General features: G+C 31.0%; 1 protein-coding gene across 1 annotated transcript in view; it reads right to left on the bottom strand.

The window, feature by feature from the left end:
• Positions 1 to 2,110: 2,110 nt before the first annotated feature.
• Positions 2,111 to 17,629, bottom strand: part of LOC125053111 — a 69,681-nt gene continuing 54,162 nt past the window's right edge. The window contains exons 8-17 of the mRNA XM_047654324.1: positions 15,302 to 15,493; positions 13,356 to 13,687; positions 12,606 to 12,808; positions 11,252 to 11,401; positions 10,614 to 10,849; positions 5,855 to 5,926; positions 3,627 to 3,715; positions 3,048 to 3,108; positions 2,653 to 2,779; positions 2,111 to 2,253 (exon numbers count right to left, since the gene is read on the bottom strand). Of these exons, the coding sequence (XP_047510280.1) occupies positions 2,121 to 2,253; positions 2,653 to 2,779; positions 3,048 to 3,108; positions 3,627 to 3,715; positions 5,855 to 5,926; positions 10,614 to 10,849; positions 11,252 to 11,401; positions 12,606 to 12,808; positions 13,356 to 13,687; positions 15,302 to 15,493 (1,595 nt within the window). The 3' untranslated portion in view covers positions 2,111 to 2,120. The remainder of the gene's footprint in view (positions 2,254 to 2,652; positions 2,780 to 3,047; positions 3,109 to 3,626; positions 3,716 to 5,854; positions 5,927 to 10,613; positions 10,850 to 11,251; positions 11,402 to 12,605; positions 12,809 to 13,355; positions 13,688 to 15,301; positions 15,494 to 17,629) is intronic.

The following is a 17,629-nucleotide window of genomic DNA, read 5'->3' on the forward strand; positions in this document are numbered from 1 at the left end:
TGCCGGATTTTTAAGTAAACATCCTCTCCGACAGATTTCCGCCCGCGGCACAAAGGCATCCTTTGTTCACCGGGTAGGAGAGGTTGGAAGTATCAGCCGGAGAAGATTTTACAAACATATGTTTTATACTTTTATTCACAATATGCTTCTTTGTGGTTGAAAATAATAAAACTTATTTGTCTACCACTGAAACCAACATTAAGAACTTTAGGCATCATTGAATATAATATCCACAATTTTATTCAGAAAAACGTTTCGAATGCTTATCAACCGAACAGAATATCAATGATACATTAGCTGTACAATGTACATGGTCGTTTCGTAAATATCCGATTCTGTTTGAATAACAGCAACATGCTTATGATACTCAAGTTTATTTTAATTAAATTTGGCCATATCTCTCCACCTTTTTCTTATGATTGCGAAGAAAGTTTACTTTTATCATCGTCAAGTTTATCGTGGGTCTGCAGGTTTCTTTTGTTTTTTGTACAAAAAAGTTAACAAAGTTTTATTAACATTTAATTACATGAACAGTGTGTTTGTTATTTTATATCTTGGAAAACTTAGTCAGATAAGTGTAATATAATGTAGCTACTTGACTGTTTTTATGATATTTTGAAGGGTTAAAACATTTTAATAAGGTTGATAAAAAAGGTAATTCAAAATAAATGTTTGTTAATTGTCAAACCTTAACTCGAATAATAAACCTGCACACACACACAATATTAGTACCTACAAATTTAATACAGTTTATTTTTGTTTATAAAGAAAATTAAATTACGAATGCCCAAGTGTTAAATTGAAATTTTCTATTTGCATCTGTTGTATACATAATGTATTCACAAAGAACTTCATGCATAATAAATTCTTTATGCTTCATATGTTCTAAATATTTGAGTTCAAAATAAGCTTATCGCCTAAGTACCTCAGTAGTTCATACCAACAAGCCTGGTTCGAAATTTGCCAAAACATGGCAACGTTTATATTGATTCATTAGACTATTCAAGGTCACTTGAAATATAATTTGCTAATAATGTCTGTTTTGGCTTTCTGTACTGTCTAAGTGTTTGTTTTGTAATATTATGTATGTTAGCTGTAAGATTACTTATAATTAAATAAAATAAATAATATTCATTACACTTAACAAGTGATATGTTAGACGAATTCGATCTCGTTAATAGATTTAATGGAATAGAAAAATTGTACTTAAGTATCAATATAGTGGCATTAAAATCCCCACAAATACCCCCTTAAGATATCTGGTACTGAATAAAACCATGAGGCCAGGGTCTAAATAATATTTTATATAATTTCAAATGTTATATATAAAATTTCAAAAACCCAAAAAAGTTTATTTTCCTTTACTAGTTAGAGCAAGAGTGCTGTAATTCTGGGAAATATACGACTAGCCAAGTTCCTAAGAAATTTCTATTATACTTCTGAAAGCAAAAATTCACGGTAACATATATCCAGATTTACAGGAACCATGTTAAGGATGTTAATCCTCAACGCACAAACTTTAGAAAACGATTTATTTATAAATATACATGGTACAGTTAAATTGACTGATTTAAAATGCAAAAATACAGAATACGAGGTTTGTTCAAAAAGTATCGCGAATTTTGAATTCTCGTATACCAATAACCAATTTTTCAACCATAGACTATAGGTTCTTTTTTTATCTTTATTATCTACGAACCGTATTTATAAGAAAAATCCTAGGCCCCTTTTCGATTCATTACTACAACTTCAAGTAAGGAATCTTACTGTGCTTCAAATAAAGAATCGTTGTATTTTTTCTTAGTAATTATTTTATAAATATCTTCGCGATTGTACAAGAACGTTTTCACATCATAAAAGCTACGTTAAAGTTCAATTGGAAGACCGAATGTTTCCGTCTTTTGTGCAAAATTCAATCGAACGCCAGTCATACGGCAATCTTGAGAGATTTAGACTTTATGAGTTTAATCAAATAATTCTCTAGTTAAGTAAAGTGGTTTAATTTTTACAATTAAGACTTATTTTTAATCAGTAGGTATATATATTAAGCAGTTAACTCAACTTGGATAAACGGTAAAGTTTACGAAAGTAAAAGTTGTTTTTTTTATTTTTAATATCATTTATTTTTTCCTTAACTGTAGCCGCTTTAGTCTTTGGTATTTGGCTAACATATTGGTTGATGGTGCGATATTACGCGGATTTCTCTTCAAGCGATCTGGGGATGCTCTTGGGGGGTACTGCCAATCTGGACACCTGGAAATAAAGTACTATAAATAACGATACCTAGAGGAGATAATAACTAATATTATATATATAAATTGATGATTATTATTTATAAAAAACGCATTTATATCACTTAAATAAAGTTACACTTATAATATTTTTTTTTTTTAATTAGATATATCTATATATTATGACAAATACTACATATCATCTGGTGATAAATAAGCGCAAACAATCACGCGCGGTTCAAGGTGCCAAAATAAAAGCACTCAATAAAAATCTGTATCAAATAAATAAAACAGTATAAGGAATAATTTTATATGAATAAAAACTCCTTAGTGTTATTTTGCCATAATATTTGGTTAAAATGTCAATTTGTATGAAATTTATTATAATTTCCATCTTGGCAACTATATTCTTAAAACATACTTCTCAATATCAGGCAATCGTTCTCCTTTACATCTGTTCTCCCACTTTGTCCAATACTTAAAGCCTTCCTCTTCAAACACTTTCAGTGCGCACGCGCAGTCGTCTCTTATTTCTTCATCCAGTAACGCTGAAAATTTAATTATCAACTATAATAATTATTTTATTTGCAACTTTTGCAATATATATGAAAGGAAAATGACCCTTTTTAATAGCTTAGAATATTGACTATGTAATATTTATGTGCAGGGCATCCTTGTATGAATATTTAATGCACGTTTTAATGTGTCATTCACAAACCGAATAATCTAACGAACTATCTTCATTCTTTAGTAAAATAACTTGAATATTGTTTAATTAAATCACTTAAAATCAGTTTAATAAAAGCTCAAAATTACCTTCACAAGCGACGTTGCATTTTCCTCCTTTGCGACCTTCCTTGCAATATTCGTTACCTAGCTGTAATGATATATATATACCAGAGTTAGCCTACTCCGGTTGACCTATGAGTTTTCGTGTAACATTTCCTACAACAGTAACTATCACAAGAGTGTGTCAAACTCAAAAATCTACGATGTCAGCCACATAAGGCTGATTCTACTTGTCTATAAAAATTATCCATAAAACAGAGAGCGTGCCCCATAGAGTATCGCCGAGATATATTAAAACGATAAATATTTGTATTCATGAAAATTTTAGTATTTGCCAGTAATGTTATAACTTTAGTTTTAATTTTACTCATCAATGAAAGTTAACATCACTAAGTATAACTAAATAATTATACTTTAAAATACCCCTGTCGGGATATATTATATGAAAACGTTATCAAATAGCCACTTCGTCCTCGCGTCTTTATCCTTCTGTGTAACATTATTGTTTATCTTATAAGCTCATTCAAAACAAAAACGCCACTTTGAACAAAAAACAAATGACGACATTTTCATCCAGAAATCAAACGCTGTTTTACTAATACATACTTGAAATAATCCATAATACTGCTTTCTCGAAGACTTTACATTAAGAGCCGATGTATTTCTGCCACTTTCTTGTTCTATTAAACAAACCCCTGAAATTCCAGACAAAACATATTAACTTGAAAGAATTTTGGATAACATTAGATTTTTATTTGTATATGATTTCGTAGAAATATTGCTTTTCTTTTGAAATGTTTAACAAAGAAATATAAACAACTTTGTAATTTGTCGCTCTATTCTTGTATTTATTTACCTTGTATTTGTGAGGTGTCTTTTATGTTTTCTTATTAAATAAATACACGCAAAACAACTCTTTATATTTATTTAAAAGTCTTGAATATTTAACGACATATTTATCAAACTCCTTGGCTGACTTCAAAAGAGTTGACGATTCTAGTCGTAGACACACATATATGTGCAATGCTTAGGTTAAGCTACTAAAAATAAAATTGGATGGGCCTAACCTTGTAGATTTTTTAAGAAAGGAATCATAGATAATATCGAAATCTCGCTTACAATTCGGCCACCCACCTACCGACGTCCAATTCTGACAATGTGATTGTGAATATGTTTTATTTCATAATAATTATTAGAATTTACTTTTCTTGTTATTAAAACTGATTTCGAGAGTACACAAAAATGTCTAAATATTTGATCGGGAGCACGATGGCAACATTACTTAATTATATTAAAGTAAACATGTCTGTTTATAAAGGAATTTAATTGTATGTACTTTAAGAACCACATTATTTGAACGTTTTATTCGTTGGTAGATGAATATTATTTTTGAAACATTATGTATTATTTTGTATGAATATTACAATTTTATTATACATTGTATGAACCAATATACTATCTTCCCACGGTTTTATGAGAATATAATGTATAATATCTTGCAGCCATACTCCGAGTCATCTTTTAATTCGCCTGTAATACAATTATAAATATATATCTAAAGAATGGTGCAATCTAGCGAAGAAGAAGCATAGGGCAAAAGTTCCCTTTCTTTGCTTCAAATTGGTTTAAGTTACTTAGATAATCGCGAATCCCAGGTTCACAAATCTGATTATGGTTGATTTTCTAACTGATTAATACCGTAGCCCACTGATACCTTGGCCCACGTTTGGCCCATTTATTCAAAGTATTGCCTGGAGATATAACAAATTTAAATCAAAGTTTTGCTTTGAAAGTCTGGTTGCGATGGTCTTGTACAAAGCAAATGACGCCCAAAATGTGAGTGCTAACATGATTTCATTAATTATTTTACCCAGGATTCTTTAAGGTAAAATATATAATTTAGGTATTTTTAATAGCTGCTCTATATAATGAATCAAAATATAAAGTACCTAATGCGAAATTTAAATAAAAAAAAAATCGGTTGTCTGTAAAGTCGGTTTACTGACGATAGTTGAACGTGACAACGTCATAAAAAAATATTGATGGGATGGTTGCATTTTTAAAAAAAAAAAAAAAGTTTTATTTGTTTGATAGGTATTTTGTATGGATATAGAGAAGGAGGTAAATGGAAATCACAATTGAATTGATCAAGTTACATTTATTTGTACGCATAAATACAATTATGTCAATTTTAAATGGAACGCCTCAGAGCGAGGTAACGCCTCAGAACGAGGTAACGCCTCAAAGCGAGGTAACGCCGCATGAGTCATGTTTTTTCGTGCGTGCAGCCGGCTCCATCGAATTATAAGACGTTGTCACGTCAAAAAATGTATGTGTGTAAAAGCGACACTTTACGTGTTTATAAAAAAAAATGTGTAACAGTAATGGATAGACCAAATTAAAGATACATCAGGGAGTATATGACACAGTGCAGAGAGGAATGGCGGGATTTGTAGGAGGCTTTTGCCAAAAAAGGGCAAACATATACCTAAAAGAAGATTGAAATAGATACGTGTTTAAATGTAAAAGTATCTATATTAAAAGGCTATAATAATAATAAGTATTATTATTATTATTATTTATTTTTATAATAATAATTATAAATTTTTTTTGAAGGAATTATATTACGCGGCTTTACATTTTAATAACATTTAGAACAATATACATTTCAAACAATTAACATGACACGGTCGTAATAAATGTCCCATACATTCTACAACAATAATCTTTAAAGTTTATCAGGAAAAAAACCCAACTCATTTGAAATAACAATGTAACATAACAATAGAGCATTACGCCTACATATTAAAATAATTATTTTAAAATTTACTTACAGTTACTAAGGAAAGTTTTTTGATGAAAATTAGTTTTAAGGAACTCCCGTGTTAGTTGACATCTCGTAAATACTTTCGCCTCAGCTACATATACAAATATTGAGCAAATAAAAAAAGCGCCCAACACATATCTTGCCGCCATCACTGTTGGTTGACAACTGCTAGTGTGACATTTTATCTTGCGCACACACCGTTGGCATTTGACATATGATTCGGGAAAGCCAGTGATAATGAACACTTGAGATTATAATTTGTTGCATAGTAATTCTTTATCATTTCTTAGTAAGAAATGCTTGGTTCGAATTTATCATATATTATGATCAGCGAGAGACTTTCCAATTATTATTTAAATATGTAGTACTCCCGTAAACCAAAGACCTACGGGTAAGATAGTCTAGTCGACAAGTTGAAAATGGAACAAAATAGAGATACTGCTCTTAAAATTATGTGCGATAGCTCATTGGATCCGGAATGACGTCTAGAAAAATGTGCTAAAAGCGTGTATTAGCACATAAAAAATTGCAAAAGTTATAGACAATTAAAGATGAAAAAAAATGGCATTTAGTTTTTTGCCAATATTTAATAAACTATTAATATTTAAGAAATTCCAAATAAAGATTCTAAAGACTAAATAAAAGTAATATTCATGATAATCAAAAAAATTTCAAAATTTTTTTTTCTATACTTTGTTATATATGGTTGTTTTTGTTAATTTTAGAAATTTTAGAAAAAAAATAAAAGAAAGTTGAATATTTGTTTATAACAACTTGGTAAGTTAATAAACAATAGAATTGTTGATTAAAAAAAAAAATTTCTGTTACTTTATAGAAGACTGTCAATTATGATTTTTAGAAAAAATAAATTTTCTCAACTAATTATTTTAACAATAGAAAATTAAAAAAAAAAGGATTATAAACAATCAAAAATTGTTATTAAGGAATTTTTTTTTTTTTAATCATAAAATTTTTAATGTAATAAAGTTGTGTTAATTTTTTTTTTTAAAATATTGATTTAATCACGCTTTTAGCACATTTTTCTAGACGTCATTCCGGATCCAATGAGCTATCGCACATAATTTTAAGAGCAGTATCTCTATTTTGTTCCATTTTCAACTTGTCGACTAGACTAAGAATATTAAACGTCAACGAGAAATAATCAGACGCATCGTTCGGAATAAAACACTGTTTTGAAATTATATGTATAATTTATTGTATGTGGCGACGCACAAATTTTTAAAATGGCTCGACTTGTCAAATTTAATTAGCGAGTTTCCCGCGCTCTGAGCTTGGTACTGAAAAACCAAAGAGTTCGTTTCCAAAGACAAAACGGCTTCTAATTTTAAATATTTAGATATTTGGGATTTGTAGACTACATTCTGCTTGTGCGTTCTGTAATTGGTGTTTCTATTTCAATTGTTCTTCTTGATTGGTACTAGTATATTTTAAAGGTAACAAAAATCAATACTAGTATTATAATATAGTATTGATTTTTATTTTACCTAGATTTATAGACATATGGGAGGGATTTTTTTGTATATTTGCCGCAGCAAAATAGGCGAAAAACTTATTGATTGAAATGAAATAAAAAAACAAAAAGCCCATTTGTTAATATTTTATTAAAAAAATAAAATGTAATTTATAATTTAATTTGTACACTTATTACATTCTAATTAAAGCAGAACCAAAGTTCTTTTCAAACATATACAATCGCCGTTACAAATTAATTTAAACGTTAATACCACAAACAACAGAAGAAATTAATTAAGAGGAAAAACCTGTATTAAATACAAAATTATCGTAATTCAAGTTTAATATAACATAAAAATACAATTAAACAGATTAGTAGAACAAGTTGTGTAAAAAGTCTTTATCGGAATCTAAAAACATTGTGAACTTTAGTCTAAAAGCTAAAAAATCGAATTAGTTCATAAATCTCCACAGTTATTCGTTATATAGATGTTAATTAATAAACATTTAAGCTTAGTAACTACAACCATAAAGAGTATTACATATTTTACAGTTCAATTACCGTGAAATGACCCATCTATTAATATTTTGACCTGCATTGTACTAGTATAATACGATTTAATTTCGACGCAATAGTTTATTTAATCAGTCAATATCGGATGATGCGACGTTGCCGTACTTACCAGGTAGGATTATCATAAGTTGAACTATGTATAAACCCGAATATTTACTCCTTCGTTGTATATAAAAATTATATAGTCTAGTATAATTGCGCTGCATATGTTAAAACATTCCAATTACGTATTTTTCGTTCATTAAGCACATTTAAGAGTTCCTCCTTAGAACTATTGTATACTTTTAAACTTTCCTTGAATTTCATTGAATTGATCTGTGAGGTATTTTGGTCATGAATACGCAATTCATGAATGTATTTTTGGATGCAAATTTCAATTTGTTAACAAAGTTTTACATACATATTAAATATGTAATCGTTATTATTGAGAATTAAATTGTCTCTTTATAATTAAGTGAGTATGTTTCAAGGACTTATTTTTTGTCAACTACAAAAAGTACTCGTAAAGAACATTAAAATTGAAGAATATTTAGTTTTACCTGTCGAGTTTTTAGTTAAATATAATATTTTATATAACTATATTTTGTTGAATTGTAATTTGTTTCTATATTCTGATCTTCTTGACATGTTTTCATAGCCGCTCCACTGAAAGACGATTTTTAAAGATCTATACAAAATCATAATTTAAATATAGAATATAAAATACGTCCATAAAGATAACATGATTATCTACTTTATAAAGATAACATCGATCTAAAAAAGGCTTTTACAATACAGGTCAAAGGTCAATTCCTCGAATGCAACGCGATTTCTTTATACTCTATGGCTTGCCTTTGGCGCCATTCAAAAATACTTATAATTTTCTTTTCGATTCGTAATCATGTGATGAACATAAAATTAGAAATACATACGAATAAACAGGCAATCAAAACCTATAAGGATCCTTTGGAAGCCATTAATCTTCATGTTGTTTGTGATCCTGATCAATCGTAACCTGGTGACCTAGTTATCGATAAACGGCTTTTTAAAATTGAATGGCTTATGCTAATGCTAATTTGGAAATTATTTTAATACACATTTGTGTATTTTCCTATATAAATATATACTTAGATATAAAGAACTTCCTTATACTTAAGTTAAAATAGGTGACGGATAAAATAATAATATCTATTATCAATTTGAAGTGTTTACGTGATAAGAGGACACGCATGAGACTTTCTAGTCTCATATCTTTTTTAATTTAACAAGCAAATGTAATATTAGGTCTAACCTCTCTGTTTATTTAAATACATTTCAGGGTTTGGGACTCAGTATTTACAGACGTATGTGAAAAATATTTTGGACAGTGACCTGGATAGAATACAGAACAGAGAAGTGCTTAAGAACAATACCATTAATTAATCATTCTAGGCAATGTGGCAACGTGCGAGACCTGCCCTGCGATTCTGTAACTCACTTTTCGATCTCACACAGCGATTTTCGCATCGGCGGTCGCTCTCAAATCAGTCGTGAAGCAGTCATTTTATGATTTGGCATTCTGAAAAGGTAGGAGCTTGTATTTTATTGTTTATCAGAATGCGAAAACCGCTGTGTGAGATCGAAAAGTGAGTTACAGAATCGCAGGGCTGGCCGAAGATGCACGTGTTGGCCAAAGAATATCAATGGTTTGGTCATGGCAACAAGTCATTGTTCAGAAGCGCGGCAAGCAGAATTAAAGTAGCCATTATGACCAACGTTGGAAAGGAGATGGCACTATGAAAAAATGTAATGACTCCGACGTTTACTTAGTGAAATATTTACCTTTAAAATGCCTTGTTTTCGTAATTATAAGGAAAAATAAATGATTAAACTTATTTAAATATATTTCTGTATTAGAATGATAAAACGGAAATTCCAAGAATTAATTACAACCTTAAGGTTAATTACAATAACAGTTACAGGCGCTTATCAACTGTTAAATATAATTAATTTATTCCAAGTCTAAACATACCTATTTAAATTATTTATATACAATTAATCATAGAAAAACAATAATAACAGTCCCTTAAATAAGTACCTGCATTATACACATAAATAAACACAACTATGAGTGTCAAAAACTTTTTAAATTCTAAAAATCTTTAACAACTTCAAAGGAAATATTAAAATTTGAATTTCTTAAATATACTCCGAGTGTGTAGAAAGTTAAAAACGTAAAAATAATTTAAGTTATATGAACAAGTAATTCAGTCTAACTGCACTATTTTAATTAAAATAATCTATCGTCTCTTTCTGTCGATTTCTGATGACCCAAGACTTATTTTAGTTTATATACTAATTGCTGTTATATATATACCAAAAGCCTGAACTATAGAACCAAAATTGTTCCCAAGTGTAACACTTTCAGGCTTTCAATAATGAATACACTGTACATTTTTCATGCAAGACTAGTATCAAACCTTAGACGTAGCAGTCAACATTACATAACTAGCCCTTGTCTCCTCTTGCGCCTGTTCAGACCTAAAGCATCTATGGGGCTGAAAGTCTACTGGCTTTTTCAGCATTTTCCTAACAAACCAGGCCAAACCGACGACAATCACCATTAATCCTAACGCAACACCAATTAAAGCTGTATTAAGACCTTTGACTCCAGATTTCATTTCGGACCCTAAGGGTTCCAGCATTTGAGGTACGATGCATATAGGCTGGGACTTATCTTTCTTCTGTGATATTGTAGCACAGACTTCATATGGACCGGTAATGAATCCTTCCATGAAAATTGCTAAGGTCTCTTGACAAGGCGAATCTTTTTGCGCTACCAATGAGCCCCTGGATAGAACTGCTAATACGACATAGCAGTGGGGATAGTGGTCTGAGAGACGCTGGGACCGTAATGAACGTAAAGGGAGACCCATTACCGATATCAAGACTGTGAGAACTCCGTCGCTTGTTACGTTGGATCGAACCTCTGAGACACTGAAAGAAAATATATTTTTTCAATCCTGAATAGCTAATAGCAGATCTAACTTAATCTCCAACTCTAAATTAATCTACACTTATTATAATAATCTCGTCGGGTTTTCCATAAATTCGAGTAAAATATTATAAACTCTAACTACTATACCGATTTGGAAAATGATTTTTTTAACGAGTAACAGAGACTAAATAATATTACTACTATATTATTAGAAACAAATAAATGAAAAATAATTGAAAAAAAAAAACTAAAATTATTTCGTGCATGAGCCGTTGAAATAATCTCGTAAAGCATCATATCTTTGAACTACGATATTCATCTAATACAAAACAAAAGTAAAAACACATGTAAATGTTATTGGGTGTGTAATATTTTTTGCAATAAATGAAATGGGGTGTTACCGTATATCAGGTTCGGGTGGTAGTGTAGCTACAGTAGTCCTCACTGTGACGTAGCTAGCTCTTTGTCGTACCAACTGTGGCAAACCACATCCAAGTACCAATGCCATTGGCACATCTTTCGCATCCATCTCTTCGAGTGCAATGCAGAATCTAAGAATTTTTCGACTTTTTATGATAGAAAACAACGTGTGTGTTAAGAAAGCTTTTTAAATTTAGAATAAAAATATTAAACATGATTTGCATTTTTTACTAGAAATGCTCAATACAGCCGCCGCAACGCTGTATTTCCAAAAAAATATATATATAAATTTCAGTGGACGTAAAAACAGTTTATTTGTAAAATAAGTAATTACTTATAGAAAGCCCATACAAAATTATTTATTATTAAATATGTTATTTTACAAGGAAGGCGAAGGTTTTATTTGTAACGCCTTCCAAAATATACACAGCTGAGTAGATGTCAAAGTGAATTGCGATTTCCATTGATCAAGTGACTGATCTCTTTATTGACATAGCGAATGCTGCGCAATGTTTGTTTTTACTTTTTCGTTAATAATAGCCATAATCGGGTTTTCATCGGAGAGTCATAATAAAATTACATAAACTTTTTAATTTTCAACTGTTTAATCAATGATACATAAAATGCAAAATTATTAAGTTATGTTTATGGTGTATTAAATGAATTAAAATTTTACTCCTGTGAATCATAGAATAAGCTATAATGAAGGAATATTAACGAGTAGGTATTATAAACTTTAAAAGTTTAGGGCCACACGTTTAAAGGTAATCCTTTAAACGTGTAACCTTAGAGAGGCAAATAAGCAAACAACCGAGTTGGTATCAAAAGTATCAGGCGTTACTGCTGATTATGGTAATATTAAAAAAAAAGTGCATGCGTACAAAGTACACATGTTAGAAACTTCTTTGTAAATTAATTATTACTAAGGTAGAAGCCCCAATAGATTATCACGTACCAGTATACTATGATCACTCCATGTATTTGTATACCTATATTCACCCTGTTTACACACGTGTTAATGATAATATAAATAAATAAAAAAATCTGCGTTTACTGCACAAGACGTTATGCGACAGAATTGCCATCTAAAGTTCTAATATGTAACTACTAAACGAGTACATCAACCAATAGCGTGTATTTTTTCTATTTGCTTCATGCTACGTTCGCCCTTTCTCACTCTTTCTCAATCGGTCTCAATCGCTCTCTCCCTTTTCTTCGACAAAAACGCTGCACATCTTCGTGACGCTAATATTATTATTATAGCGTTGTATCCGTAAAAAACCCTCATGCGCCTAAAGAAGTTTCACTTCAAAGGATTCATATAAAAATACTTACGTATACATCTCTAATGGATCAATTTTTAACCCCCGTAATATTACGTTAGTGGGTGGAGCTCGATGACAAGCAACGTGCTTCGCCAGACCACCTCCTTTAGATGCTGTGACCCCAGTACATCTGAAGCGCCGAGTAGACGGAGGTTCAACTGACCAAGATAGGTGAACCTCTTCATCGTCATACCAGGCGTCTAGTAAATGTACCTAAAATAAGGAAATTTCCTCAATTGTATTTTGGTTTTAACTTATGATTTTCATTTGTTGATTTTATTTTATAAAACAAGAAAGCATTTTTTTAAATATTATTTGTTTGACAAAAATTACTGTATAGCTAAAAGTAATAATTACAAATATTTTTTTTATTTACAGAACAAAATAAAATGTTTTGTGGCCTTCTTTTTGTGGCCTGACAGAAAAACGGCTATGAAGGACCCAAAATATCGATTTATATACACAATGTAAGAAACACAATTCAGTTGGTATAATGTACCTTTTTCAAATCCTTTTATAATTTTACAATGAAACCTTATAACGTCACTGTAAAGCGAACTAGCTGCTCTTTTATCGAGTTTCTCCGTAATAATATTAAACGACCCTATGAACATTAATTAGTGATAACCAATATAAAAGTCGGTACATTTTATATTACCAGGAAGCACTTCAATATTAAGCTTTCTTTCAAGACCGACTTAAAATTTTGTATCTTTCGTTTTCCATTTAAAATTGAGAAATTTTCTGAAAGAAAAATTACCTGATCTGTCGAAATTGGCAAATCCTCTTCGCCTGGCACATCTAATTCTTCATCATAAACATCATCATCTAATCCATCGCGTTTATCACTGTATATTTCATCATCTATCGAGTTTATCATCACCTTACTATAATCGTACACATCCTCCTTCGTATCCACGTGTTCGAAGTCGTCACATAACTTATTTTTCGACAGCCTTCCCAATAACGCCCCCTCCAAATGAGGTGGGGTCGCACAGACCACTGAAGCTTTATCGGTTTGAGAGACGTTTTTTGCTTCCCGTAACCACCGGGCAAAGCCAGCCATTAAGCAATCGCAATTAAGAGGATTATCTGAAAAAGAGAACGAATTTATCTTTATGAGTATAAATGGGATGGAATTAAAATTAACGATCATCAAACGATTGTAGCGAACTTTTTGCTTTTTGTTTCAGCGATGTGATTTCATCGGCATTAATGAAGGCTTCAATTGTAAATGGAAGTTGGGAATCCGTGAATTGTTCTGTTTAAAAATCGAGTGCTTTCCGCCGATAATCAAGTCAATGAGTGAATATAATTATATTTTTCCGTTTTAAATATTGCCTCACGATTGTTGTTAAATTATATGAAGTGGATTTATGTTCTACGAGGAAACCAATTTTCATTAAATTGTGGTTCATAATTAATTGAGAGCATTCAAATATACGCTATGTTTTTGCTGTCGTATTTATTTCTGTAAATTTATGATGATGTATAAATACGCAATTTAGAACAATATTTAGTTTCATCAGTCTTCACAAATCTGTACGTTCTATCAAGACAACTAATAGTGGTTAATTGACGGAGCTACTAACGGGATTATTGAAAATATTTACGTACAGGATGTAAAAGCTAGTAATCCCATAAGTTATGAAGGCCAGATAACAATGAGTCATGGGCGCCATGGCATAATACAGGGTGATACGCTGACAGCTCAACAAAGGGTTTGACATACCGACGCACAATGACCAGTATTGGACATACGGGAAAAATTACTAGAAAACATGTCCTAAGCTTCTTGAGTGAGATAAACGTCTCGGAATGCACATACGAAGTGCGAGACAATTTAGGAAATGAACATATTAATTTTCCTTATTCAGGTACATATTAAACAGAGAAAGATTTTAATTGGTATAAGCTTGGTCTAAAATTACTAAATGTTTTTTATGGAATCTCGCTGTTGGCCTGAAGGGCCTTCACAACTCAGATCAGGCTATTTTGACGAGCGTAAATCGACTGCAATGGTATATACTTAAGATTTCCAAACAACTAATTATATCGTGAAGTGGAAGCACATTAACAAAACTTAGACTTAACTTATATCCATTTTCACAAGAAAACAATTTGGAAACACGCGTTTTTAATAGATTTTAATATGTATAAAAGGCTTTTAAAATACACTGTGCCAACATCATACACTTTACTTGACACACTTTCAGTCTGTATGTATCCCAATAAGATGCTTGTCACTGTATAGTCGTTACAATAGAAGCCCAAATCATTGTGTAGCGTGCTATCATCATTGATAAATAATATGTCATTATTATTAATATCCCGTGCTTAACTTCATATTAGCGACGGATATATTTTCTTTTAAATATGTATTATTAATAAAAAACAATATTTTATTAGGAAATATTCTAGGGTAAGATTCAGAATCCAGACTTAGCGCGAACTTTTCTTTTGTATATTAAATAAGATAAAAAACATTTTTGACAACACAAACAAAACATTGGTTTTGACTTTTTAATAGAAACTTAATTGGTGTTTGATATTGTAACTGGTCAATCAATCTTCCAGGAACAATAAAAGTTTCGCCGGGTATGGAATCCAGTACGTCTAAATTACGCAAAACATGTAAACAAAATATAGTATCACATTTGACGAACTAAGACTGTTAATAATAAATAAACTGTAAATTGTCCATACCTTCAATAGTAAACCGGCTAAGATTTTTATGTAGTCCTAGTGCCCCATCTTCAATAATCGAAATGTCATTATCGTGTAACAGCAATTCGGTGAGATCGTAGAGCGACCGTAGAGGCTCCGCAGAGAGTGAACGTAAAAAATTGTGGGATAAATCCAGATGAACTAGGTTCGTTAGCTGCGCTAGTGAGGCACCTAGTTGATAAAATAAATATGTAAATTTTTTTTTTTTGACAATTCACACCAATTGACCTAGTCCCATGCTAAGCTGGTGAAGCTTGTGTTATGGGTACTAGGCAACGGATATACCTATATATTATAGAAAGATAGACATATAAATACATATTTAAACACCCAAGACCTAAGCACAACACCAAATGCTCATCACATCGATGTTCGTCTCAGCCGGGGATCGAACCCGGGACCCATGGATTCGCAGTCAGGGGTACTAACCACTAGACCAATAAGTCGTCAAATCTTTTACATGGTATTAGGTAAATAAACTCATCGTTAAAGAGCTTAATAAACTATTGTTATATTTATTTATACTTGTGTAAACTATGCTAGGATGTATCGAACATTGTAAGTTTTATTTGACTTTTGTATAGTACAAATAAATTAAGAAAAGTATTGGGTATTTGTTACCGTAATTAATAAATAAAACACAGCCACCATAAGATCTTATAAACCAACGCATTTTTATGCACCGATAGCATTTTCTTTTGTTGCGCAAGTAATACTTGCTCGTACAATAGAGAAAAACGTTGTAAGGAAATGAACTGGTCTTAGACCCTAAAATCTATGGCTTTGTCAGGCACAAAACGCCAATCCACCTGCCTATAAAATGATCAACGAAAAATCTAGAAGGTTAGGCCAAGACCGATACACATACAGGTAAGCCTATGTCATTGTATAATCATTTTAACGACTTGAAAATGCACTGAAATTGTTGAAATAACCAATTTAGAATATTACTTGGATTTAACTAGTGGTCAGTTAATACTTGACAAATCTAGACCGAGTTTATTAGATCCTGTACGATTTTCCAGTCACCAGACCAGTAACAGGCTGTTTTACGACAGTGAATTTTCACTTAATGTTATTTAAGAATATTTTGATTCTCAACACTAAAATTGAGTTAAGATACTGTTTAATTACTTCATATTTTATTCTTTTTTGATTTCAATGATAAAAAAAATCTTACTTTTTTATCAATTACAGAACAGGTTCAGCGATGTCTTGGGCCTTATCAAATAAGTTAAATAGTTGTTTTAAGGAAGTATCACAGACTTAGAAAAAATATACAATAATAGGCACTGAACCTCCTAGCTCTAAAAGTTAGGGATAATTATAATTCTAATTCTAAATTGTATAATTAAATCATTTTTGTTAAAGCATAAAATATAATGACTAAAGCAAAATACGGCAATCTTTTCGCAATCCTTCGGCATTTTTTGCGGAAATTGAACCGTCAGGCTTCCTGAGCCCCGTTTTATCACAATAAAGCTTATCTGGACCTAATCTGATTTAGGTCTTGGGTAATATTCTTGAATATCAATTCTATAATGTCTCGGAAATGATTTATTATTATGTTTTTAAATTGTAGATTTATGTAACCTTACATAAAAATGTTTATGCCGGTCAATGGATTTTTCTTTCTATGGGCAACACTTGTTCAGTGTTGCAGGAAATATCGTTAGGAATTGGCAACTAAGGCTCCAAAAATCAACGTTTCTTGGCCACAGAACGCTGCGTAAGTTACCACATAGTGCAGGATATTTAAGAATGAATGTTGGTATTTTATGCTAATAATAGCCAGTCATACACCCAGCTCTACGTATTAAAGATCACTACTTCCTCATAATTGACACACTATTATTGTTATAAATCATTTCTACGTATATAAGAAATGTAATTACAAAGCAAATAAATAATGGGTCAACATACGTTTACCACGAAATGGACCCTTAAAAAGATCTTTGTTTGAAATATTTATTTTCATTTATACTTGCAAAATATATGAGGTTATAATGTTTTAAATAAACAACCTGCTTTGTATTTTCCGCACATTTGCGCTACCTTACTGGCTTGGGACAGCTTGTTATCTATATTTTCCGACTTTAAGTAATGTCAAAGACCACTAGACTTTTTGAATTGACTAGCGTTACGAATTTATCAATATAGTAGTTATCGATAGCTGCGCACTATCAGAACTATCACTGTCATTTGTCAAACATCAGCTGTCAAATTTTATCTGTGAACTAACATCTGTCAACTGTCGTGTATACGATTAAAATCTATCTACATTTTGGACTAATAATTTTAATAAAT

Source organism: Pieris napi, chromosome 10 (genome assembly GCF_905475465.1).
Source record: "Pieris napi chromosome 10, ilPieNapi1.2, whole genome shotgun sequence".
Taxonomy (NCBI): Eukaryota; Metazoa; Arthropoda; class Insecta; order Lepidoptera; family Pieridae; genus Pieris; species Pieris napi.